Here is a 27,579-nt window from a genome sequence, read left to right as displayed (position 1 = left end):
ATCTTTCATTTAAGATTTTCTCTGTTAACTTCTATCCAGTGTACATTTACTTGCTTGGATACATTTTCTTTTCCGACTCACTTTGCTTGGGATTTCATCTTGTTAACAAACTGAGAAGCCCAATTAAAGCAATCAGGTTCCATCTCCTTAAGTCTTGTTTTGTTTCTCATTTTGAACTCTTTCCTATTTTAAATTCTGTTGGAGAATGAAAAATGGAATGTATTATCCCAATTGTATTGAAATCAGAATTGGAAAAACATAGATTATAACTCATTGCTCAATAACAATGTGTATTAGAGTGTGATCCCAAAATGATGCTAGCTCATTTTGCTACTGTAACTCATTGCAAACTTGTACCTGCTTTACTCTGCTAAGTCCTCTAGACTATTTTACCTAGTGTTATTCAAGTTTCTCTATTCTACTGATTAACTGAATTTGTAAATTATTTTTTTCCCAGGAGAATAACCTTGCATTTAGAGGTGAATCTTATTTTATTTTCTGCTCATTATTCAACTCTCTAAGCTCTTGTAATTTTTTCCCCATCTTTACTGTTAACAAGTCCATCACACTGTAAATTTCATTAATGGGTTGCTTTTTCTTCGTTTCTGAGAAATCATTAATGAACATATTAAAACTTAAGCAATCCCAGGCATTCACTAGCTATCTCACACAAGTCTTACAAATTGCCACTTCTCATTATCTTTTGTTAATAGGTCTTCAGCCAGCTTCAGCTCATGCATGTGTTGGTTTGTTCCCTAGACAAATTGAATTAATTTTGAAAGCTGCTGCTGAATGCTTCATAAACAAACAAACAAACAAATAAATAAAATGATAGCCACACTCTGAATTCATAAAAAAAAAAATTAATATTTTCACCATCCTCCAAAATTTTAGAAATCCTTTTTCCCCAGCACTTCTTTAGCATCCTACAGATCAAAGACAAATTTCTTAGAGCAATATTATGGCTGCATTATATAACCACATTGTCTGGCTGCCTTCAACTTTCTGAAGCCCAAGATAATAATTATTTAAAATCATTCCTCAATTTCTATTCTTCTGTTTGTATGATATGTAACCGATAGTGGTTTGAAATCCACATGGAGGGTGTAAAGCCTTAAAACTGCTTTTTGTCTGGTCTTGTTTTTATAGACAATTTCCAGATTATTGACACAACACTGTACTGTTTCACTTTCGTACTTGTCTCTCAGTATCTCCCTTCATTGAGTTTCCTGGTGCTATTTTTCTCTTCCAGTTTCCCAGTACTATGCTAACCTAGTTACTAGCTTTTTCAAAGCCATAACAGTTTGTGCTATTATTTTATTTTTCTGCAAATTAATTTTTTTATAGCCACTTCATTCATAACTTATTGCCAGTTGCCTTTGCTATGAAGAAGATAATTGTGCTATCTTCCCTATGTTATTACATAATACCAGTAAGTTTTTGTTCATAATAATGTAAGACATTGGAAATCAAAAAGATCTGGAGAATATAAATGCTATTATATATCAGACAAGAAGATTTCCCCTACCATGACATCAAAGAGACAGGAAGAAATGGTATTACTCATGAATAAAACAGCAAGCAGTGCTTCACCATGAGCAGGTAATGCCTGACCAACCTGGTGGCCTTCTGTGATGAATGAGGACATCTGTGGACAAAGGGAAGACAACTGATGTCATCTACCTGGACTTCTGCAAGGCCTTTGACGTGGTTCCCCACCACATCCTTATTTCTAAACTGGAGAGTAACAGGTTTGACTTATGGACTATTCATTGGAAAATGAATTGGTTGGAAGGTCTCAGCCGGTCAGTAGTACTTTGTCCTAGAGGAGGCTGGTCAGTAGTGGTTTCCCCAAGGATCCATCATAGAAACAGTGCTCTTTAACATTTTACTGATGACCTAGACAATGGAATTGAAGTCACCCTCAGCAGGTTTGCAGATGACACGAAGTGTAGTAGTGCAGCTGATGGAATGAACAGTATCCCAAGGAATATGGACAGGCTTGAAGGGGCCATGTGAACCTAATGAGATTCAACAAGGTCAAGTGCAAGTTGTTACACTTGTGTAAGGGTAGTGCCAGGTACAAGTACAGACTGGGAGAAGAACTCACTGAGAGCAGATCTGCTGAGAAAAACTCACTGAGAGCAGATCTGTTGAGAAGAACTTGGGGATTCTGGTGGACAAAAAGCTGGGCATAAGTTAGCGGTGTGGCCTGGAAGGCCAGTAGTGTCATGGTCTGCATCAAAAGAAGGATGGCCAGCAGGGAGAGGGGAATTACTGTCCCTCTCTATTCTGCTCTTGTGAGGTCACATCTGGAGTACTGCATCCCGGTCTAGGGCCTCTGATACAAGTAGGATGCAGAGCTGTTGGAGTGGGTCCAGAGGAGAGTCAAAAAGATGATCAGATGTATTAATCCTTCTTTGCCGTCTGGCTCAAATCTTGCTTTCTGAGGTATTTCTTGTGACAAGACTCCAGGAGATGAGAGATGGATGTTGCTATGTGGAAATCAACATCATTGTGTGGACAAATTTACATTTAATAGCATTTCTTTGGAGCTGTTTACCTTCGGAAGATAATGCACAGGTCTGTTTACTGGGGGATGATGCCACTATATCCTGTGAAGGCAAGGTACAAGTTGGCACCTCTCTGCTCCCTCTTATCTGCTGGCGAGGCCAGGAAGATAGGAACAAAGGAGTTTCCACTGAGATCCCAGAGCCAGAAGCTGCCACTCCAAGGAGAGCTGACTCAACCACTTTGGATTTGAGCTGTCACTCCAAAAAGAGCTGCCTCGACCACTTTGGAACCACTGAAAAGGGGCCATCATCGCTGTGGTCACCGTCATCGTCAACAGAACAACAATGCCTGACGACCCACCACTACTAAAGATCAATGACTGAACTATGAACCATGCTGGATCCATCATGGTGACTATCTCCCTTTTGCTGCCTACAAAGACTCCTTGCTTCTTCTTTCCCATCCTTTCTATCGCCTTCCTTCCCTTCCCCATCACCCTAATTCATAATAGTGTCTGTCTTACCCTTCCCCATCTCCCTAATTAAGATTTGTAATAAACTGGTCGGACCAACATTTGAACCGTTGTTTCTCAATCTCACGCTGGGTATACAGATATTAAAGAACCTCCTCTCCCTCTTATAAATCAGAGCGAGACAACAAAGGATGCTGGAGCATTCTCTTATGAAGAAGAATCAAGGAAGCAAAGCTTGTTTAGCCTGGAGAAGAGGGAGCCTTGTGGCCTTCAGGTACTTAACAGGAGTTTAAAATCATGAGAGAAACTGACTTTTCACACGGTCTGATAGTGATAGGACAAGGCAAAATGGTTTTAAAATAACAGAGGGGGAGTTAGATATTAGGGGAAACTAGAGTTAGATATTAGGGGAAAATTTTTCATGCAGAGAGTGATGAGGCACTGGCACAGGCTGTCCAGAGAAGCTGCAGATGCTCCATCCCTGGAAGCATTCAAGGCCAGATTTGAGGGAGCCTTGAGCAATCCTGATCAAGGTTCCTGATTTAATGGTTGGCAATACTGTCCATGGTAGGGGAGTTTTGGTTTTGATCATTAGGGTCCCTTCTAACCCAAGCCATCCTATGATTCTATGATTCTACGAATCAAACAAACCAGAACCTTACACAGAGAATGTATCCACTCTCTGCCCTTTGAATATTTCAAGAACTTCATTGGTTTTAGTCAAAAGTACTACTCTGTATCTTTTTCTGAGCAATGTCATCAAGAATCAGTCAAACCCTAAATATCAATTTAGGTATTGAAAGTTACTATTCTACATATCATGTGGAAAAAATATGTCTTCAATCATCAGTTTGCAGCAGTGGTGGACTATTATCTGCTATCTGTAAAGTGTCGTTGTTCAGAACAGTGTATATCCATTTGTACCCTTATTTTGGATCTCGTGCATTTTGACAAAAGAAGTTTGCAGAGAAAAAAAAAAAAAAAGCCCTACTGAGACTCCATTGGTTTGATGATTACTTTTTAAAATGCATGTTCTGATCTTCTCCCTGAGTTCATCTTCAACTACTAATTTCTTCTGCAGTAAATGAATTAACATTTTCCATGAAGTGCATTAATCACTTTGGGTCATGTCTTAAAATTTCCTACTTAAATTAACCTACTACTGAAATTAATTCATGATATTAATCTTTTCTACTCACCTATACTGCATTAGTTGCATATTTTATGATGTGATACATTGTTTTTACTCCACATTGACTAAGAGAACCTTGGTAAAAAGCTCAGATTTAGTCATCTATCCAGCAGACATTAAACTTAGCAAATCTGACACAGGTTATAGGAGACAGACTCTCTGGAAGTAGTTAATTCCACTGGTTTGCCTCAACTGTTCAAATCTCTTTGCTCTGGTAAAATGGGACTGGATAGAACATTAATTGAATCATTACTACCAGGACACATAGAAGTCCCAGTCCTGCTCTGCCTTCAGGCCAGTGGATACAATTCTTCTCTCACTGACTTCAGTACAAATTAGAAGTTGGTAGCACAACACGGAGAGAGTAGGTGTACTTATAAAGAAGACAAACTACCTTGCCCAGCTGAAGGTGAGTCCACTTCACTTACTCAAGTCTACTTCACTCAAGTCTATTTGCATGCCTACACTTACTCTGCTGCAGTTTGTAGAGTCAGATCTCAATTTCTTAGTTTTAGCAAATGTTATTTTTTGTTTTAGTTTTTCAAATGTAATACAGTTAGTATTTTGTACATTTATGCCATCAGGCTTGTATCTGGTCAGCAGAAGCTGCCGGTATAATGTATGTAGGAAAAAAATAGCAGACTCCTAAACAAATCACATGGGCACTCAAAATGTGTAGCACCGTTTTATATCCTCTTACAAAGTACAATTGCTGAACACAAATGAAATGCTTTTAAAGCCATAACTGCAATTGCACACACAGGTTTGAAACTATGACCTTAATTTCCTCGTTTATTATATGCATAATTTGGAGTACCTAGCCTCTATAGCAGTTCCATGCAGATATATCGATTAAAAATTTGCCCACTTTTAATTGTGTCATATACTTGCACACAAAAATATTAAAACGCCTACCTCATATACACCTTTGAAATTTTGGTATTGGGCAAGGTCACAGAGGAATGAATTATGTGAAGAGAGAGACAGGGACAGTTTTATGAACCATGATCCTGTTTTGTTTTTTTTTTCATTCAGCTGACTGTTCTTCCCAGGCTGAACTATGTTATTGAAAAATACCCTCAGTTATAAGGAGATTTAAACAGAACAAAAAAATTCCTGAGTCAACCATTTATCTGCTACTGAATTCCGTGAACTAATCTTAGCTCTAGCAGGAGCTCCCTTAAGCACTTTGTATATTTTAGTATGATACAAGAACTTGGCATACATGGTACAACCTGTGGCTTACATTGTTTTAAAACTAGAGGCAAAAATCTGTACTGCATGGCACACTCAATGAAATCCTCATCCAGCTTACAGCCTAGACCAGCCATGGTAAGGCACTACTGAAGTCTTCAAATTTTACTGCTTCTCAACACTGTGAAATTTAGTGACAACCATCATCAGCTATTGATCTTAATTTAGACGCAGCTTGTCTTATGTCATTGATAAGTACAGGAAGAATATATTAAAATGCATGTTTCACTGATCATTGGCCAGTGAAGAATAAAAACTTGAGCTCTCTCCTGTCACACTGGTTTTGCTGGAGATAATTGCAACTGATTAGCATTAAATGGAACATGTTGATGCAGAATAACCCTGTCTATTTTTTTTTCCTTTCTTAAAGTCAAAATTTATCCTAAATCCTCTTTTCTATTAGCTTTTTGCAGAGCCAGAGTCCCATTTCTCACCTGTGTCTCGTTCATTTGTTGCAGCTTCATTGGTTGGGATTTTCCTCTGCCTGTCCTTTACAGATGTACAGACCTTCAGAAAACAGACAAGAAAGACACCCCACACCCCTTTTCCCATTCCCCCATGTGTCTCTGCTTTCCAAGCTGACTCGACTTCCTTTTTAATTACTTATCTGCCTTGAAGTTAGTTATGTGCTTGGGTTAACCTACTGTGACATCAAATATCCAAAAACTTAGGCACTTTGAAAGGGACAGAACTGCTCTGATTTGAACTTGTACATATGGAAATATATGCTGATTTTTGTGTTAAGCCTTCTATTATGATACAATTATGCTAACTACAGAAATGTGTTTCAAATTCAATCTGCTAAGCAACTGAGTGGGATGGAAACAAATGGGTTACATCCATGATTGTAGAGCAGAAACAATACATAAAAATGCCATTTGGAATATTAACTGTAAATAGTTAATGGATCTAAAAATGCATTTCTGAAAATGATACCATTTATTGAAATCATATTTGTGAGCTATTTCATCTTTTTAAGGACTCTCTCACATTTGTGCTTGAGCTCACTGCAACCTTCTGACAGTTTTATCATTGAAAAGTTCAAGGTACTTCTCATAATTGCACCAGGAACATGCATTTATCACTGGCAACAGTTCTGTGCCACATGAAATGAATTAGTGTAATAGACATGTCATGTAATAGCATCTCATTATCCTCCCCCTCTTTCTCCTCTTTCTTAACCTTCTACAATGAGCAGGTCAAAAATGATTGTAAGTATAACAAACGCGATTCCTGACTAAGTTCCAGAAGCATTACTTTGCTAAAAGTGATGGTATGGCAGTAGAGTGAGTAATTAGCATCACAGAAAGGAAAGTGCAGAAAGTGCCATACAAGGGGTTGAGATGCAATGCTGCTGCTGCTGCTGCTGCACCTGTAGTTCAGCAGACACTGAGGCACTTCAGTGGGACAGGGACCATGCAAGACCAGGGCCACTTAGAACCCCCTGCACCGGCTTCTTTCTTGCAGCCTTCTGATTACTGCTAAGAGACAAGATGAGACAGAGGCCAAAAACATGCAAAATACACCAAGACTCTCTCAGCTGTTCCTAAAGGGCCTGAGAAGGAGAGCAGCAGGTCTGTGTTGGAATGAGGAAGTAATACAAAAGAAACACACCTGAGACTTAACTCTCACTATGGCCCTGTTGATGCAGTTCTCATTCGGCCTTGCCAAATTAGCCCCTGTTCTACTGTATGTCCAATTGGCATAGGCATACAGTACATAACAAGCTAGGTTCAGTACAGAGGAGTTTCTGTAATTTGACATCCACTGAAGATGCAAACAACCACTACAATCACTTGCAGGCATTTCAGTAGTGTGTCTCTTTCTAACTATTCAGCAATTTGTTTGTTTTAATTAGATTGCGCAGTATATGCAGCTGTGTATATGGCTGCTAACTCAAAGACTAAGCTTCAACATAATGAGGCTTTAATTTCCCAAGCACATCCTCATTATTTCACATCAAATCAGCCTCACCTTCCTTGCACTGTTTTGACAACTGCCTTTGTTCTCAGCTTCTCATCCTATCCACGATACAGCCTTGTCCACCAAAATAGGTTATTCTCAATACCATTCCTCTAAAATGTGGTTTATGCTTTTCATTCTCAGAAGAGCTAGTATTATCACCAGCTCACAGAATGGTTTCTTTCATCTCATGAGGCCTTGATCCTGCTCTGTTCCAGCATGTGGGAGTCAAAGTACCCCTAATAGCAGTCAGGCCCTGCACGATGGCTTCTACCCAGAAAGTGCAGATTAAAAGAAGCTAGATATTTTTTGCTAAGTATAGGAGGAAGCAAGGAATTAGTCAGGAAAAACTGATTTTCCATTATTAAGACAGATCTGAATAAGCAAGTATTCAAGTCAATTTACAAACCAAAGTCTCTAACTTCTCTCCCTCCAGCTCAGCTGCTGAGCTTTCAAAGCAAATGAATGTCTTTAAAGTTTTGCTCTGACTGAAGATACTGAGCTGAGAGCAAATAAACAGCTCTTCATTTGGTCTTGTATGAAAATGTTCAACTTGAAAGCAGCTCAGCCACTGACTGAAGTGCTACTGATTGCTGTGGCTGCACTGGGGAAGAAAAAAAGCATGTTCTTTTTGAAGCTTGATTAGGACATGTTCTGCCAGTGGGATTTCAGAGGGAAGTGCTATTTCTCTCTTTTCACACCCTGCCTCCTTTCCTAAGGATGCTTCCAGGGTGGCTGTGCAGCTTATCTCACCTGCTTCAACTCCCCTAGAGGTCTATGTAGTAGAAAAGGGAAAGACGAGGCCCCTTTTGGAGGCAGCACACCCTAGCTTTCCACTGTTCATTCAACATACCAGGATCCCATCTTAATGTCAAGCCTCCATACCAGTTCCCAAGCCACCTCTTCGGATGTCCTGTATTTCTGTGTCAGAACTGAAGCCAGGAGAAAGACATGAAGGATACATTTCCATAGTTCAAAGACAGGTGCACATAGAAGGTCACAATTCTAGCCTCACCGTAACCCTGTGAAGTGCTCTATGGGTAGGATGCTATGTGCTCGGGTAGGACCCAGCTCTGCTTACCCGCGCTCAAAGTACCCATTGTACTTTGCAAAATCAGGACCATACAGATTCCTATTTATTTTTTTTCAGCACGCTAAGGTGTGCAAACACAGAAGAAAACATCTTTATTGTAAAAGAAAGACATTCTGTTCTTGAAAAGTGTATTCTGAAAAATACAGTGTTGGCTTTTATTGCCAGTGATGTCAATGTCAAAGCTCCAATTGAATTCAGTGAGAACATGATTTTATCCAATGGGTAAATAATTGCACATATTTCACATCTCATTGTTACCGAAAACTGTTCTTCAAAAAAGGAAAATAATCAACTAAATTCAAGCACTCTATTAAGAAATCATTTGATTTGCATTCCAGTTGAAATCACTTTTAGCAATGAAAAGATCTTTTTGCTTATTCAAAATTTACATAATTAGAAAACCACAAAAGACAGGCACTGCTCTCTATTCTGGTCTCAGCTTAAAAATATTTCCAAGCCCAAATTTTGTATTTTCTCAGGATCTCTGCTTTTTACTAGTCTCAGCATTATAATGCTTTGAAAAATTCCTCTTGTCAAAAAAATACATTTTCTTGCACGTTTTGCTTTGTAAAACCTCAGTGTATCTATTCAGCATTATTAAACTGTTATCTCAACTGAAATGGGAACATAATCAAAAGGCTGGGTATTATTTATCTTAGTTGTGTCTCCACGTCAGAAAATTAAGACAGTGATGAATTACACATTCCTGTACAAAATTTTATTATCAGAGACAAAACTCAGATTTGTTCTGCTAAAAATACAGAAGATAAAGCTTCTCATTTAAAAAAAAAAAAAAAAAAAGAAAGAAAAAAAAAGAAGAAAAAAAAAGATCCATTTAGTCAGTTCTTGATGTGGAATAAAATTTTATGTTGAGAGTCGTTTATGGAGTCATTTTTGAAGGCATATCATAGAAGAACACTGTTCTGGTAAACTGTAACATAAATTCATACATTGTATCTTGTTAGTGGTTTAATTTGCTGATTAGCGTTGTATATTCATTAACTAACATTGTAAGAATAATTTTGTTCATATTCCCAAATCCTAGGATGTTTCAAACACTAAATGAAAAACGCTGTTAAAATTGGCATTTTTAGATAACTGAGAATCAATATCTTCTCTTTATATGCAAAATATGTTTTCCTACAAAAAATGAAAAGACAAGAAAAGCTCAGTAAAAAGAAACTAACGACTCTAAATTGAGCAAAACCACATCATTATATTCTGAGCTTGAAACCAGTAACTACATCACTTGCCAGCTTTACATAATTTGAACCACATGATTAACTCCACAGAAATTAGGGGTACTGCCTAGCTGCCTACATACATGGCTGAGCTGTGGTCAACTGCTTTGCTGAGCTGACACTTTTAAGTGAGAGGTCTAAGTTTGAATATGCAATGATAGCTTTGTCAAAGCAAATGATCCAGAATTAGAAGCTATATATGCATGTACAACTGATACATAGAGACAAAACTGACATAATGCAGTGATCTGTGTTTCCTGTAAATGAAAATGGCATTCTGATCTTGCAAACACTTATTTGTGTGAAACTACCAGTGAACTGTATCTCAGCTGAACGAGCTCCACCTCTTACTTGACAAAGAACTGAATTCCATAAGAGTACAGATTTGAGAAGTAATGGAAAAATATGTTCTTCTAATTACAGTATTCAGAATTAATCTAAAGCTGAGACAGAATTAATAGAGGGATTCATTCATTATAACCAGCATTAATAGCTGCCGGACTTTTTCTTTCTTCTTAAGGTGTCAAAAGATCTTACGTGTGGAGTCTCTTGGGAAAATTTGCAATTTATTACCAAGCCTTTATTTTCAATATTATAGTCCATTATGTCATTGAAGCATATGTAGTGGAATAGATCATTACTTTTCAGGGAAATAGTTTATGTATGTGTTTATCTTCTTCAAAAATAGAGCAACAAACACCTTTAAGTAAAACATCAGACAGAAACTGCACTCTCTGTTTTTATAAGGCTGTATGTCTCACCCATACCAAAGTCTATTGTCCCTTGAACATAAAAACAACATAGCAAAATTACATTTACACACATAATAAAGCTGTCTTTGTACAGGATAGTTATACAGTAATTACAATGATGTTTCCGTTAGGAACTGCTTGGAATGTTTCTCCACAGAACGTCCATGGAACTTCATTGTTGCTGAAATCTACTGTTTGCAGGAAAGAGAGGGTCATTGCCACACTCTTCACAATACAGTATTCCGCAGTTCTCCGAACATCTTATTATAAAGCTTTATCACACTGGAATCAATCGCAAAGTATTACTCTAATTAAAAAAAAAAAAAAAAAAAGCAAAGGAAAGACTAAACAAAAAAATCTGTCATCAAACACGTGCTACTGAAGCGTACACACAAACATGTGAATCAGTCTGTACACCAGCCTAGCAGGCACCTCAGGGCTGCTCTGACAGCAAAGGGTTAGATCCTCAGCTGCAGTTCACATTGGTCACTTCAAGGGATCTATCTCATGCTGCGCTGTCTGAGGAGCCATGGCCACACGTGTGCCATCAGTTCAGTGAGACTTCATTTTGAAATTACAGAGATGAACAAATTACCTGCATCAAAATGGATTGCACAGAACAGATACTGCATCTCAATTTTTGGCCTCCCACATTGCATCAGGGACATCCATCCATTGCATCAGGCAAACCCACACAATGCTGAGCAGGAAACATTAGGGCCTTGTGGCTCACACCCCGGCTGCACTGCATACTCTTACAGCGCTGCCCATCCACATGCTGCCCAACATCACTCCATTATAAATAGTGTACATAAAATAAGCGAAGTATTCAGCAATACTTCTTTACCACTCCACACTTAATCACTCAATACGAATCAGGAAAGTATAAATGCTGTTTTCAGAGAAAGGACACCAGCTCCGAATCCACAGAACTTGTGCATATGGGTGGTTCTCCTTAAACACAAAGTCACACTGAAACCATTCCACATAGAAAGTGTTTTATACAAGCTGACCTCAACTGGGTTACAATGTAGTGTATACTGTGGTGAAGCTGCCTTCCACTGCCAGCATGAAGACATAAGATGCACTCCAGATCCACCAGATTCTTCAAAACACACTTGACATTAAAATTCTGCTCCAACCAGGGCATATGGCCTTACTTCAGTAAAAAATCTTCATGCACAACACTGCCTTCCTCTCCTTCATTCTCTTTGAAAAATAAATTCCTTATGTCAGGAGGGACCGCTCACTCAAGTCAAGGTGGTTTTATTGGATTTCAGAAGATAGGCAGAGGCTCCTGTAGTTGCATGAGAAATAAAATGGCTCATTTTTTAAAGTTTTACATGTAAAAAGGGAACTGCACAGATACCAGTGTCACACGTTTGTAAGACACCTGAATTTTTTGGTGGTATTAGTACAGTAAGTACTATTACAAGCACAAAGAATTTGTAGTAACATCTTTCCAAATCCTATGTTAGAAAATGGGCTGAACTCATGGCACATTCTCAATATTAACAAAAAATATCATAAAGATTGTCTGCATTCTTATGCATATTTGAAAATTTAATGTATTTTTTGACTGTTTGAAATGATTTCTCAACAACAGACACTACAATATTTGAGATCTTTACAAAGATTTTGGTCAACAATTTCCGGCTGCGGTGGCTGCAGTGCAGGGATTTGGATTTTTCCATTCAATGCAGACTCACTAGCTGGACCTGTTTCCAAGGTCACAGAAGGCAATGATGCAAATCTCCGAAGACCATCCACAACCCATAGCCAGCAGAGACCTTCTGTCCCTGCCATCTAGCTGACAGAAACTTGGATTGAGATTCTTTGCACTCCAGCTGCCCTCCTGATGCAGGCAGGCTCATGGGCAGTGCAGTTTTCAGGCTGCTCCACGTAAGGCTGGGAGAGCAGCCTGTACTCAGGCTGCTTAGCAACAGGACAGTGTTTTTACTCCTTCACACTCATACTGACACTGTGGCTATAAGCCCTGCTTTAGGACAGGTGGCCTGATATGCTAAGTACTTGTATCAGAAGTGGCGGTAAACTGGTTTTATACATAAACAGTTTCCAAAGACACATCGCTTTTCCTCAAAGAGAAAGTTTCACATTTGACTCAGTCTATTTTCTCTGACTGCAGTATAGACTATGGTCATGCGGAAAACAAAGATCTTATTACACAGGTACTTAAACAAAGCCACCCTCTTCATCAGATATCCACTCTATTCTATCCAAAGAATTAGACTGACTAACATTTTATGGGAAAATTATCTCTACAGAGGACCTTTCACACACATATACATACATACACCTGACATTTTCTTCTTTTATTTTTTGCTATTTAGATTTAGGTTTAGTTGTATGGTTTAAGATCCTTGCTGTGAAAAGTCCTCTCTGCATCAGTGGTGATATTTCCTATGACACTCTAAAACCCAATGAAATCAATGAAATATCCACAACAGCCAAAAAGCTACATAAAATACACCTGCAGTTCCCATCATAGTATCAGAGTTCTTGCTATATTCAGTGAAAAGATCATCAAAGGTCACAAATTTGAAAGAACTTAATACATACGAAGTTTTTCCATCTAAATCAGTCAAACTTAATGTTCAAAATACTCTCAGTAATGGCAGAAGTGACATTTCATTTCAGAAGCAAACTTCCTCATTGTTCTGCTCTAGCCACAATTAGCAGCAACTATCATTTCAATAGCTGTCAGCAGAGGATATAAGAATAGTATTTCTACCAGCTACAAAGTAGTAAGTTGAGAATTTTTGTAGTGGACAGTGTTAAAGAAGTACAAAGGTTGCCATATTATTATGACAGCATAACATCGTGTCATGCCTTTGTATATGATTTAGTAAGCTATAAGAATTAGTAAGTGCAAGGAATCTCAAGTCTTGCAAAGGCCTCATCAAATCTCTATAAAATGACTTCTAAGCTTGAATAAGGGACACATCCACACTGGTTTCACATTTTGCAGCATCTCCTCTCACAAAAAAGAACAGATTTACATACTGTATTTGAAAATGCTAAGAAGTTTGGGGTATTTGGTTTATTAATCCTAATCCAAACCATAAAAATGTGCCCATCTTTAAATGAGGACAAAGGAAGAAAAGGACTGGTAAAGGAGAAAAAATATCAATCAGATAAATAGATTTTTTTTTTTAAAGAAGACTATTAGAGTTTCCCATGAGGTATCAACTATCCTTTTAACACATAGCTGTGTGAAACTTCCTACAGAAAAAAAATTCTTAAGACATATAATTAAATACAGGGGGATTGAATATTGTAAAAAACTATTAAAAAAAAAAAAGCTACAATTTTGTTGGATTTAATCCATTTAAACTTCATCCTGATTCAGTGTGAAACAGCTTAAATAAAAAATATAAAAAGAATAGAGAATTACAATGGAAAGACTAAGTCAACCTTAATTAGAGCTGTAATACAAACATCATTATAATACAACAATTATAAGCAATACATCAATAGGTATGTATAATAAATACATGTAGGGCTTAAAATTTGTGATAGACCAGTTGCTCAAGGCCACTACAATATTAATTTGCATCCAAAACTAGATAAATGTGCAAGAACTTAAATTCTAATGAACAACAATGGGAATTTCTGCGCACTGTGCAGTATACACAGGCTGAATTAAATTTTCAACTTTGAAATGCATTGTTAGTTTGCCTTTTATCAGTGGAAAGGCCTAAAACTTCTATGTGCAGTCTGGAGGTATGTGGCTTAGTCTGTGGTGATGAAAAACAAAAGTCATCAAAGACAATCTTGAACAGAATTTGAAATGGGAAAACCATTATTCAACTTTCTTTTCTCTGAAATCCCCAAAGTAACTCATGTTTGAGTGCTTGGCTTTCTGTGCACTCTTTGGAGATTATAACTTCGGGCTTCATTACAAATATAAAGAGTATTTGGCTTGTTTTTTTATAATAATAAATCCACATACAATTTCATTCAGTAGAAATTAAAAGTGTGACAGCTACATAGTGGCACTGAGGCTGAGTTTGGTCAACCACATAAAATAATACTCAGCACTTTTAAATGCCTTTCTTTAGAGGATATTCAAGAACTTTGCTAACATTAGTCAAGCCTCACAACATGCCTGTGAGGTAGGTAAAATACATAGGAGGAGGAAGAGGATTTAATTCAACATGGACACAATAATGCCTCTGGGCACTAGGTTCACTAGTACTGCAACACAGCACAGAGGTTTAGGGATTACTATAAGGCAAAGAGTTAACAGTACAAGAGAACAGGATTACCCCTTCTTTTCGTTGTATGTGGTCAAGCTAACGTACCCTGGAGCAGATGACCACCCAAGCGTTTTATACACTTAGTCTGCAAAGAGTACCCTGGTAATAACACAAAATAAGAGGCTCAAAATGGGTGATAGGCCCATGATAGTGGTAGGACAGCTTAGTTATGAGATATTTACCAGTTCTTGAGGGAGAGAGTGGCATGGGAATGTGAGCCCAGAAATCAATACTGTCTCCACACAACTTAATAAATCTAATAAATGAAGATGCTGGGTTTTGGATCTTTTTTGCACTAATATTTCAATTCACAAGCAACTCACTAGAGTTAAGAAACTGATAGTGTAAAAACATTTTGATAATTTCCATGCCCTGTGAAGGAAACAGCACGATAAAATGTGTGTCCTCTAATTTGTCTGACCACATGTTTCCAGTATACAGGCAATGATGTGATCAGATGGTTGTAATGGACTGGGCTGTGATAAAGAAACACTTTTATACATCTATAACCACCCTCTGAAATTGCTGCAACCTGCCTCCTGTAGACTCAGTAGTTTTATTAATTTTCTGCTTGTTCATCTTCCTCCATGGCGGAGAGGAGAGCATTTGACCCTAAGATGAATCAGTTTTGTCCTCATCAAATAGCACCAATGGTGCAGATGGGCACTGTGCAACTAATTTCCAATTCATCACTGACCACTCAAATTAAAAACTGAGAAAAAAAGAAACAAGCGAGTAAGAAAAGTATCACCCATTTAGAACACTTCTATGTGAAATACAAGGAAAGAGAAAAACCGTGTTTGTGTGGTACTATCCTATATGAATACACACACATTTCTTTCTCCATATTTCAGTTTTCTAAGTTGGCATAAATGGCACAACCCATATTTGCAAAGACACTGCCCACATAGAGCACAGGATTTGTCTGTTAGTAAACCACTACCGAGGCTGGTCTACTGCATGGAGACAGCTGTTGGTTAATTTTGTGTCTTTGAATGGAAGATATTCTCCTCTTTTCCTAATTTCCATTTAAATCCTATGTCGACTTACAATATTTGTGCATTATCAGCTGTGTAAGTTATTACTGCACAGGTTAGGTGACCCATCATGAATATCTCTGCCTTGTAAATTTGCTCAGAAGAAGTGATTCATGGATTCTATAAAATCAATGCAAAGTTCTCCTCATAGAAACTGACTATGTTCACAGCTAAAGTTACACGGTTTCACTGATCAGCAGTGAATAAATTTATAATTATAGCGCATGAATGAATGAATGACGTCCTTCTCTCTCATTTTCTCTCTCTCTCTTCCCCTCCAAGATGATAATTTAAATACGGGAATATGGAAACTGCAGCTACAACAACTAGCAACTCAAAAAATGAGCTGGCACCTTTGTGACAATCAAAAGACAGTCTAAATGGTGGAGTAATTGGCAGCTAGTGGGAAAGCTGAATTTATATCTCATACTGCCCTAAGATGGAATCCTTCTGCATTTCCTCTTCCTTCCCTTCTTTTTGTTCATTGCAACACTGATTGTCGTAGAGAAGTCTTTGTGCTTTGTACAATGCCCATCTTTGACGTAACTGGAATTCACATATAAAATGTGGCTCTTATACATAAGCATGCTAGAATACAGGCAGAGACGGTAAAAGCATGCACAAAATAGTCTTCGAAGGGTTTTTTCTTTGCTAGTTTTTCTTCAACATTTACATGCACCACTTAATATCATGTTTGGTTGTGTACACTGAGGATCAGATTTCACAAGCACTCATGACCTTTTCTTCTGAAAAGCTTATTGACAGTTTCAAAACAGCCCGGTGTAAAAAATAAACAAACAAACAAAACAACCCATAATTAAAAAAAAAGGAAAAAGAAAACTCCCTGCAATTTGATCTTGTCTTCATGATTTTAATGCTGATCACTTCTTAAACTTCTTTTCCTTTTGTAGTGCTTCTGGTTAAAAGTTCAGCTGGAAAGACAGATTAGTGTGTCAAGGATTTTCTTAACCACTGGAATAGTTCTTCCTTATAAAGTCTTTGCCACCGCACATTGGCTTCCACTGTTTCCACAGCACGAGAGAAAGAGGCAGCAGCTCCCTCCTCATAACTCTTTATAAAGTTCTTTAGCTGGAAATACAATTTAACAAGTTAAATTTGCAAGAACTAAAGAAAGCAAAGATTTCCAGTTCACATAAACAAGTCAAGCATTTAGGACAAATCTATGTAATCACTACTGAAGTATATGTACTATCACGTAGAAGGATTTAATAGGAAATGTAATAAGACAGTAGATTGTCAATTATATATGAAGTAAATGCTTCAAATGGCACTGGAAGGTATTGACATGTCAGTGTTGGATCACAACACCATTTCCTCTTTCTCTCCTGTAGCCCAGTTGCTGCACTGCATAGACAGCTGGTCCGCTCTGAACTTATATTTTTACCTAGAAAACTTAGCTGGAAGCACTGTAAAAGACTCTAACCCAGATTTATCTGTAAATGTCAGTAGAATGCAGCCTTGATGTCCTTTGGTTTAACCAAATTTTATACCAAATTTCTTTCAAGTGTTTATTTACCAAATTGATTTGCAGAATCCTTTTGATGATATAATGTAAATTGGTTGTTTAGAAAAGGAGTGGCTGGTTACAGAGGGAAGCGAATGGCAACAAAGCAAGTAGTGTGCATTTGATGAAAGCCTGAAACAGATTCTTTCCCTTATGATAAAACTTTGATCTTTTTTCAACAAAGTGGAAAGGTCTCTACTCTGTTCTCATGTATACTCAAATTATAATCCTAGCCTCTGGGCTATTATAGCTGATGGCACTGGTATGCTTTGAATTACTGTTCTTTTTAAGTGAGAGCCGCAAGGCTGTTCTGCACAGTACACTGCCAGTTATACTGACTTGTACACAATCAGGTAGGTTTAGCCACTGTTATTCACAATTAGTAAACTTTTGTTTCCTGATGATGCCAAATTCACCTTGTGTATTTAAATCTTATTTTCAACAGCTTTTCTATGGGTTAAAAAGTGAAAAAGACAGTCCTTTACAGCTTCTCTGACCTTAGCAGCTGCTAACACATTCTTGCTCCTGCCCTGCTTTATCCTTAAAATAAAAACAGCCTCATGGTCTGGAAGTCATTCAAAAATTACCTCTCTTAGTTCTTCTTCGGTATTAAGGAATTCTGTGACTCCACTGATAAGCTTTGAATTCATAAATAATGCTTCTCCATACCTGCAAGGGCAAAGAAGACGCATGAAGTCAGTGCAAAAGACAGGCCAGATGAAATTGAGAAAGTAGTCTTCTGTTACGCAAGGGAGAGGACATGGGATCTATTCTGGAGATCCAAGACAGTAGTAGATAACTTTTAGTCAGCCACTATTAAGCAGAATGGGCTTAACCCCAGCCACAGATGAGATTTCCAAAGGAGGGAGAGGACCAAATTGGGAAAACATCCCAGGTTTAACAAAACAGCCTTCCACATCATGACACCAAGCAGCTCAAAATACAAGCACTATTGAAGAAGAACAGCATCTATGGAGAAATATTCTGAGGAGCCCTCCTAGCTCTACCATCACAAAAGACTTTTGAAGTGCTGAAGCTAAATGTGTTTTCCATTTATCCATGTCACCTGCATTACAATTAACCACTGGATAAGTGAACTGAATCAAATCCTCTTGTTCCAGTACCAGATAATTAAAATAAACAATGTTGATAGAAAATAATAGTGCTAAAATAATCCCCTGGGCTATCATGTAGCATCTTCAAAGAATCAACTTGTCAATGAAAATTCAAAAGTTTGGGCAATGAATATTTAAAAGCTGATTTGTAGCTGGGTAGGATGCTCAATAACAATCAGCAATGGCATTCTGTGGGCAGCTGCTTTGAAACTGGCCATTCAAATACTATCCTTCCATCTTGTTCTCCACAAGCTTTTTTCAGCTTCTCAAACAAAGCAACTCAAACAGTATTACACCTGAAGTTTTGCATCATGTGTTGGAATAGTCTGTGGGTTGTTGTTTTGTTTTTGTTTTTGTTTTTTTTTTTTCTTTTTTTTTTCTAATGTCTTCAGTATGGTGTATGCAATTTCATTGTAAACCAAAAGCAATTCTTTTCAAGTTAGCTGTCATTCAGCACAGCAAGAAGCACTTCACAAATAGTTATCTTTATCTTTATCTGCACATATATCCAAAGAAATATGTAGCTAATTTGAACATGACTGTTTTGAAGATATGGAATTCAGCTCTCCTGTCAGACATGCAGAAATAATGCCAATAGACCTCACTGCAATTAAGTTTCTCTGAGGGAATAATTCAGTTCACACCTTGCTTTTACAAAATGACTGAGGAATTCAAAGTTCAAAATGAAATGAACTAGCACAGTCACAGCTTTCTGTTCTGCTTCTATTAGCCTGAAATTAATTACTCTTACATACCTGGCTACTGTAAGCCGGACAGTCCTTCCAAAACGGAAGAGAGAAAGGGAAAGGGACAGCATGGGGAGAGGATTAAGAGAGGGAGAGAGAAGGGAAATGCTATTTTTTGAGAAATTTCTGTTTTGAGGAAGGCATATACCTTGTTTCTCTCTATCTTGAGCTTGTGTGAAGGGAAACCCTGGTGCAGGGATCAAAAATCCCATTCTATGAGCACTAATAATTGAATTACTCATGGATATTTCAGAAAGTACATGTCTCTTTTTAAAACCTCAGCCACACTAGTGTGTGGAGTCATCCAGAGGCAAACACCTCTTATGGGAAGTATGGATTTCATGGTCCTTTAAGCAAGTTTAGGCTTCCTAACAAAGGAAAAGCCTTTATTATTAGGTTCTCAGTTTAGAATCATAATTGACTGCTTGGAAAATTGGAACCTCCTTTTGATGGAGTCTTTTGACAAGGTTACCAATCCACTTTACAGAAGTGACCTCATAAAAACCATTTGGGGGGTTTTATTTTTCTTCAATTCTCTACTGAATCCACAGCGTGAACAAAAAGTAGCAAAATTCCTTCCACTGAAAACTATAACTTCATGTAGAACTGACCATTATGTATATTTGTTACAAAGTCAGTCACTAATAGCAATTATAAAATGGGCTCTAATGGTAAAAATTACAGTAAAGCTACAGCCTAAAATGGCATCTTGCAAGTGTGAAACAAAAATACACACATGTATGTGAGAAATCTTGCAAATATCAGTCTTTCTACTTTTCATGAAAAAAACAACAGCACTGTAGAAGCAAAACCTTAAGCATTTCAGCTCCCGAGTCAGGGGCTCTCCACCTGCTCCTTTACTTCTGCAGAAGCGATCCTCTGACTCCTTACAATTGTAAAGGCTCTGTGTTTGTCTGAACTGAAACTGAGAAGTAGCATATTCCATCTACTTTGGACAGATGTAAATGGTTTCCCAGTTATTGACAAATTACCTAAAATTGAGAAATGACTCACGAAGGAAAGGAGGAATTCCTATAGGTGGCTGTCAATTTTCACACACAGACACTATGTGCACGCATGATCAAAATAATTTAGAAGTCCAATTGCTCAGGTAATAGAAACTTGAGCATAATGTTTTCAGTTCTCTTTTCCAGAATTTAAATCCTTACAGACTTACTCCCACTGACTTCTCACAAAGACTGGGCACCTTAATTTGTAGGTAGCCTATGTAAAAGCAACGAGTGCTTTTAAAGACTTCAGACATTATTGATATCTTTCGTGCAATGTGAATACAAGCATGATGTATAAATAAGAAGGGATGACATTATCAAAGAGTTGGAATGACAGCCAGATATGCGGTGTTTTAAAGTTAAAGGAAATATCATTATAGCATAATTCTATTGCCCTCAGCTATTTCTTATTATCTCATACATCAACATCTCCTCTAGTAAATTCAATGGAAAATACCATAGAGATATCACCTTATTAAATTAATGTTTATTACAGAGTATTATAGTTTTACATAAAATTAAATGATTAATTATAATGGTAGAAAAAAATGTCTTGAGACAGAGTACACTTGAGCTATAATTCAGCAATAAAGCTTGCATTTTAAAAATGTAGTAGTGTAGCAAGCTTAAATCAGAAGCTTAATTCTGCATTTTATTATGTGTTTCACTGGATATTTTAAGGAATAAAGCATTAGAACAATTCCTCATTCTGAAATACTTTCGTGGAAGATTTTAATCTGTAATTACAAATTGAAGTTATTTTCAATAAACACTGTGTAAGTGCAGCTTGTATGAAGCATTTCACACCACTGCATTGAATCCTTCGGCAATTATAGAAACACCATTGGATGTCCCTGACAGAAAAAAATGCACAGGGCGAAGGGCAACTGCTACAGTCCTTTTGTTGATTCTGAACAGTGTTTGGAGATCAAACTCTTTATGAAATACAAAGTCAGTGTTGGGCAAAGAGATAGACTTTGTTATTTTCTCATTAAAAAAAAAAAAGGCCATTAAAAGGTTTTCAATGAGGCCTTGCTGATTGCTATGAGCTCAGAAAAAAAGCAATACTTACCAAGAGAGATAAGTAAAATTACAATTTTAAGCACAGATAAGCTATCAAAAATTAAAACACACTAAAAAAAAAAAAAAAAAAAAAATCTGGCATCGAACTTTGTTTTCTAAGTCCATTTGTCTACACCATCTAACTCTGACCATGCCTAATACCACAGCTGTTAGCTAGGCTGTCAGATGAACGTACCCAATACAAATTTTGACAAATTTATGCCCAAATAGTTTAGACATGAATCCCTATACGAATCCCTGAAGGAAGAAAAAATACTACTCTGAGCATATTAAATTGCACTGGGTTGCATAATAATAATGGTTTTGCCATGAACTTTCTGAGTAAAAGTCCAGTTCTAGAATAATCAAACCAGCAGTGGAGGACTATTAATTTTTAAACTCTTAGTAGTCTTACAGCTTTCACAAAATATCCTCCTGCAATGTAAATTCCCCAAACCAAATTTCAGCTTAAACCTGCTTTCCTAGCCAAACTTCCTCTACAACCTATAAAATATCATCCAAAACAGCATGAACAAGTTTTTTAATTTTTGGGGAAGTTGCATAGTTTCTGAGTTTCCTTCGCTCTTCTTTTGATTATATGAAACATTGGAAGTTCATGCATGTAGTTAGTAAGGAGAAGGATTTAGTTAATAAAAAACAGCATTTTAAATGCATCATTTAAAATACTCTGTGGTACAACAGAAGGCTTCCCATGGGTCCAGAATAGAACAGTTCTCCTATTTCGTCTGGCAATATCTACCAAAACCATGAGGGTGGCCTAGCCTGAGGTCCTAATTTCTTGGACATCTGCTTTTGAGAACTTCAGCTTCATCTGAGCTATGGTCCTTTCTAGTCTGTCAGCATGAGTTGTGAAATCTTTCAGACCATCTGGCTGTTCATAAATAACTAAATAAACTTCTTATTCATTGAATTAATATCAAAATCTTCATCAAAAAATGAATTTCAAACATTCACTACGCATCTGAGTAGGAGCATGTTGCACATATTCAAAGGATTCATAGTGCTCATGGTATAAGGAGCAAACCCATCTTCTTCCTGCTCATTTATATTTAATTCCAAATGTTGCTCTTCAGTTACTTAGAACTCAACTGAAACACAGCATGGAAGGAAAGCATCAGAAATCCTTTTGAAAACAGAAAACAGTTTGGCTTTGTTCCCTACCCTCCACGTCCTCAATGGCAGTTGAACTACTGTGCTCGAAAAGATTTTTTTCTATCAGACTTAAAACCAGCTAAATTCCTTTGGGAACTCCTGCTTTTTTATCTATGTAGAAGTAAAATTGCAGCAATTTGACACACAGGCAGAATTCATTATCTTAAGCACAGAACACAGACACAGTACAGTAATAGATGTACATACAGATGATCATTAAGGGAGAAATGTTTCTAGGTGTGATAAGAATAAATGTATTTGTCACTTACATGTATGTATTTCATATTTACATACATTTCTATACATAGAAAAAGAGAATGGATTTGGTTCAGGAACATACATACATAAATATATACACATACAATACTTACACAGACTACACAAAAACAAGAAAATGAACATAATTTTTTTTTTTTTTTTTTTTTTTATATTTACCTGGCATTTAATATTTTCCATTTTTCTCGGAAAAACTTCCAAGCAAGGTCTCTTCCATGTGGATTTCGAGCAACATGGATTATCACATCAATTGCATCCTGATCCAGGACAACTTCTGAGTTGAGAGACAAATTCAAAAGTCTGGCAGGAAAAAAAATGAAAAAAAATCCTATTTAGTTCAGTCAACACATACTCTAAAAACAGCATATCTAAAAGCTCTGAAAATAAATAGCCACTGTCAAATGATTTGTTTAAGTCTCCAAGTAAGTTTTGTGGTTTATTTCTGAAGACCAGACACATCTATGAATCAGATGAATCTTGAGTTTTGGTACTGAATGTCGGTACTTCTAAAGATAGCATAATTGGAGGGATGCAAAATATTTCAGTAAAAGCTGAGTAGAATCTTCCATGTATAGTTTTATGAAATCAATAAGATCAGACTGGTCAATACATTTACAAAAAGAGTATACCAACAAAATTAAAAAAAAAAATTGTAAGATTTCAAACATTGCTAATGAACATAAGACAATTCAGAAATGAAATATTTTATTTTTTATATTTATTAATAAAATAACATGAAAATTTAAATAGAAATCTGTACATAATTTTTTGTACCTGTTAAGCAAGTTTCTGTCATCACTGCAAGTTAAGGCTTCTAATAATATTTTCTTCTCAGAAACTGCTAGTGTAGAATGAAATTTCATCCAAATGAACTCCCATACATCTTCATCCATCAGTGAAACTCCTGTACAGTAGACAATGTCTCTCACATTAAGTGGGATTCTGAAAAAGAAATCAGCAATTGCACTCTGATAAATAAGCAGCCTCCTGATATTGGAAACTAAGGAAGAACATCACTACTTTTAGGAGATTCCAACTGTTTTTGTGCAAAACTGCATTTATATCTACTAAATGCACAAAAATTTTCTTAGACATCCTGATGGATTTTCTAATAGATAATGCATGTTTGCTATTCCTTTCATAACTCTGTCATAGTGACAGAAGAACATAACTGATGAAATGTCCAGTTCATCAACGTGTAATGTATCATGTAACCTGCAGGACAGGTAACATAAGCTCTGCAAATTAATATGGGATCTTATCAGCCTGCTGCTGGGCTCTGTGCCAGAACTCCTCCTTCTTTCCTTAGTACAGAGGTTTTAAAATGAGAGATGACCAGTTCTCATTGCTTGTGCTGCGAACTGCTTCATCTTCATACAGTAACATATAAGTCCAGAAAAAATTATATCCAAAAAATGATGTTTTCAGGAGTAAAGAGATGTAGAGATTTGGTCATTTACTCAGCTTATTAACACTAATACAAAAACCACTGTGCTATAGGATGGTAGTAAAACAATATGTTACTCCAATAATATAAACTCAGACTACAGTTCAATGAAACAGCCTCTTGAAGCCAAATTCAGAACTTACATCAGATGTCCATTTATACCATTTTCTCCTAACAAGATCTCAGCTGAGCTTTCAATTTCCTACTCTGCTTATGCTTCCTATACATGCATAGAAGTTAAAACAATTGCAACTGAAGGGTGTTCCTACAGGTAAAGCTAGGCTGTTCTCAGCATTCATTTGCTGGTAAAAATTGTACCAAAATACCATTCTCTTGTTACTAATGGCTAATCACTTCTAGAAGTTCACATTCAAGACCTCTTCAGAGAATCTAGAAGTACAAAACACTGCTGTCATCATCTGGGCACTAATATAGTCAGATAGAGAAGTTTGCACTGTAAAATTTGATGTCAAATCTTACATAGCACAGAAAGAAGGTTTCATCACAATTTTAAGACTTTTGCCAATGTCTCATACCACGGAGTATACGACATCACTCAAGAACCAAAAAAGTTCTTTAACTCTGGTCTATTTGACCTCCAGAAAAACACCTTCCCACTGAAACTTTCTATTGTCAGCCTTCTTTAGTGGTGCTTTTGTAAAAATAAAAATAAAAAGCTTCAGCTGATCCTTTCAATCATGCTTGAATCCATAGAAAATGAGAACAACCTTGTTTTTAATATTTTGAAGCTTTGGCTGCTCATCACTTCTGGAGGCAGGAGGCCATATAACAGTGATTGTGAAGGGATGAAGACTGTTGTTGCCTCTAAGGAGTTAACCAGTCCCAACAGCTATGACCTCTCTTGAGAAAACAAATAAGAAGAATATGAAGCTAAATAAAAGCAAACTGGAAAGAAAAAGCGAACCCCCTTCTCCTCCTGGCTGAAGACCCTTGGGTAATCAATGCCCACTGCTTTTCTGCTATGCTTTTTTGGAGAAGCTACATTTTGAGGTTTTATTCTTGTTCTCTGGTAAGCAGTCATCAGATCTGCAGATGCATCTGCAGGTTCAGATGCAGACTGCCACATGAATTTTGCTTATGCAGAGTGGACAAAGCTCATGATAGAGGGTTTTTTTGGAGAATTTTTCCTCACAGGGCTGTCTGTATTACTGTTGAGGTATTTTGCATTTTACACAGACAAACTCAAATACTTATTCAAGAGAAAACTCTCCAAAGACAAGCTAAAAGAGTAAGCAAGAGAAATGGAACCGATTACAAAATTCCTAGTAATATGAAACATCTAATTATACTTACCACATACTCCCAATTTTGCCTTCTAAGGAAAAATTAGAGGTGCAATGGCTCACCTTTGTAATGAACTTCTGCCACGTAGCCAAGGCAGATTGGTGTTATACTATAAATCCTGACATGGCTCAAGATCTGTTTGTTTCCTCTTCTCCCACCACCAAATCACTGTGAAAACAGCCCCACCCCCAGCTGTCCCACATAATCACCATCGTTGGGATATTTCAAACATTAATGATTCTCAACAGAACAACTTACTTACCATCTAATATCTTTTTTTTTTTTTTCCTTTTAATTTGGGATTTAGGTGTTAATACATTGGAAAGAAACATAAGAGTAAATGATAAATTAAAGAAAGTAGGGCACCAACAACTGGTTGTCCCAACTCTTAACAGGTGGTATCCTATATGAAGAACAACTGAACCCAGCCAATCCTTACTTCACTGCCAGAAGGGCTTTATATCTTGACACACAAACACTAAATTATTTTTTAAAAGCACATGTAGTTTTTGCTGAGCTTTGCCAGAAGAAATACTTTCATTTGCTGCAAGAGATGCAATTTAGCCAACAGATACTCTAAGGAACCATTAGGCACCTGGAAAAGGCAATTCTTTTTAGGCTGATTGTGTCATTAATTCAGGTAGGGAGGAAGTGTATGCTGAAGGGACTGTATGCTGGAGGGTCACTCTGTTTTTGGGTACAGTCAGCAACAAAGGTAACTCAAAGCAGATGCTTTGAACCCCAGAAAAGTTGGCATTCTTCACTCATGAGGTTTATATTTTTTCAATTTGCAACAAACATATCAACTCCACAGGCTTTTCCAGCAAGGCCATATTAAGGGATGCCCCTTATGTCTGAAGGGATTAAAGTCAGGGAACATATGCTCAGTTGCACACTCTGAGAAGGAGGAAGGACTTAGACAAGTGATGGCTCTGATTCCACGCTTGCAATCTGGTCTCCAGGCTTCACGCTAAAAAAACTCTACTGTGACTGCAACTGAATTTGGTCATCATATTCTCAGCTCTGCAGTCACTCCAGGGAAAATTTTAGGTCTCCGTGAATAAGTCACTAGGACAGTACAAAAAAAAAAAAAAAAATTAAAAAAAAAATCAACCCCCCACAAGCCATGATATCAAAAAACAAATATTGATTTTAAAAGTGCTATCTTTAGAAATTATGAAACTTACAACTACGAAAAGCTACAAATTACTCCTCTGAGAGTTCTGTAATCAGAACCGTAGACAGTGAGTTCTTTTTTGTGGAAATGAAAATTGTTTATGAAAATGTGAATGTCCCCGAAGTAATTTCTCTTTAACTATTGCCTCAACAGAGAGCCTTCTAATTGAATTTTCTCCATTTGTAGAGATTTTTGCTCTTTCTCCTCTGAAATCATTATGGGCCAGTATTTCATCATTATCTAAACGTGCGAAACCTCCCTAGTCTATAGTCTTTTTAAATTATATAGCTTAATGGAAAATGTTTTTCCAAAATTGCAGTTCCAAGCCATTGGATCAGCACATGGAACGTTAGCCCACTGTTTTAACTGAATCAAGTGGATAAAATTAACTATTGTTTCAATACTGCTTAGGAAATAACACTGCAGAATGTATCCCCTTGTTACATTAAACCTAATCTGGGCCTTCAAGGATGCTTTCATTTTTAAAGAACTAACATGATTGATGGATGCTTCAGAAGAATAAAAATAAAGATTAACTTTTGAAAGCATCACTTTAAATGGCTTTTATTTGAACACTGATTCAATTTACTTAACTTTATTTTTCTTGCTTAACAGATATGAGTCTGAGAATGAAATATGTGGCTAGCAGAGCTCATGTTTAAAAATTAAATACTTTGGGAAAAAAGTGAAAATTTAAACAGCTAGAAAAAAATTAATTAAAATCGTGCTGTGCCTTTACAGGGATTTTTTTTCAACAGCAAATAATAAGGCTCTACAATGAACTAAGAATAATCTTCTAAGTTATAATTAATTGGTACATACTTGCTCCCATTTAAAGTATGTTCTAACAATTGGAGATACATTTATAAAATTGAACCATAATTATTTATCTTCTAGGCAAACTGTGTTCTAATTTTTTAAAGTGTAATTGCACACATTTTAGACT

The 27,579-nt window shown here is 36.9% G+C and overlaps 1 protein-coding gene across 1 annotated transcript in view; it reads right to left on the bottom strand.

The window, feature by feature from the left end:
• Positions 1–15,561: 15,561 nt before the first annotated feature.
• TRHDE (thyrotropin releasing hormone degrading enzyme) overlaps positions 15,562–27,579 on the bottom strand; it is a 213,700-nt gene continuing 201,682 nt past the window's right edge. Inside the window, exons 16-19 of the mRNA XM_042872562.1 lie at positions 23,479–23,646; positions 22,864–23,004; positions 17,910–17,991; positions 15,562–16,886 (exon numbers count right to left, since the gene is read on the bottom strand). Coding sequence (XP_042728496.1) covers positions 16,743–16,886; positions 17,910–17,991; positions 22,864–23,004; positions 23,479–23,646 — 535 coding nt within the window. The 3' untranslated portion in view covers positions 15,562–16,742. The remainder of the gene's footprint in view (positions 16,887–17,909; positions 17,992–22,863; positions 23,005–23,478; positions 23,647–27,579) is intronic.

The sequence above is a fragment of the Lagopus leucura genome, unplaced genomic scaffold (assembly GCF_019238085.1).
Source record: "Lagopus leucura isolate 7727_CA_CO unplaced genomic scaffold, USGS_WTPT01 Super-Scaffold_100008, whole genome shotgun sequence".
In the NCBI taxonomy this organism is placed as follows: domain Eukaryota; kingdom Metazoa; phylum Chordata; class Aves; order Galliformes; family Phasianidae; genus Lagopus; species Lagopus leucura.
This window is presented reverse-complemented; position numbering and strand designations above follow the sequence as displayed.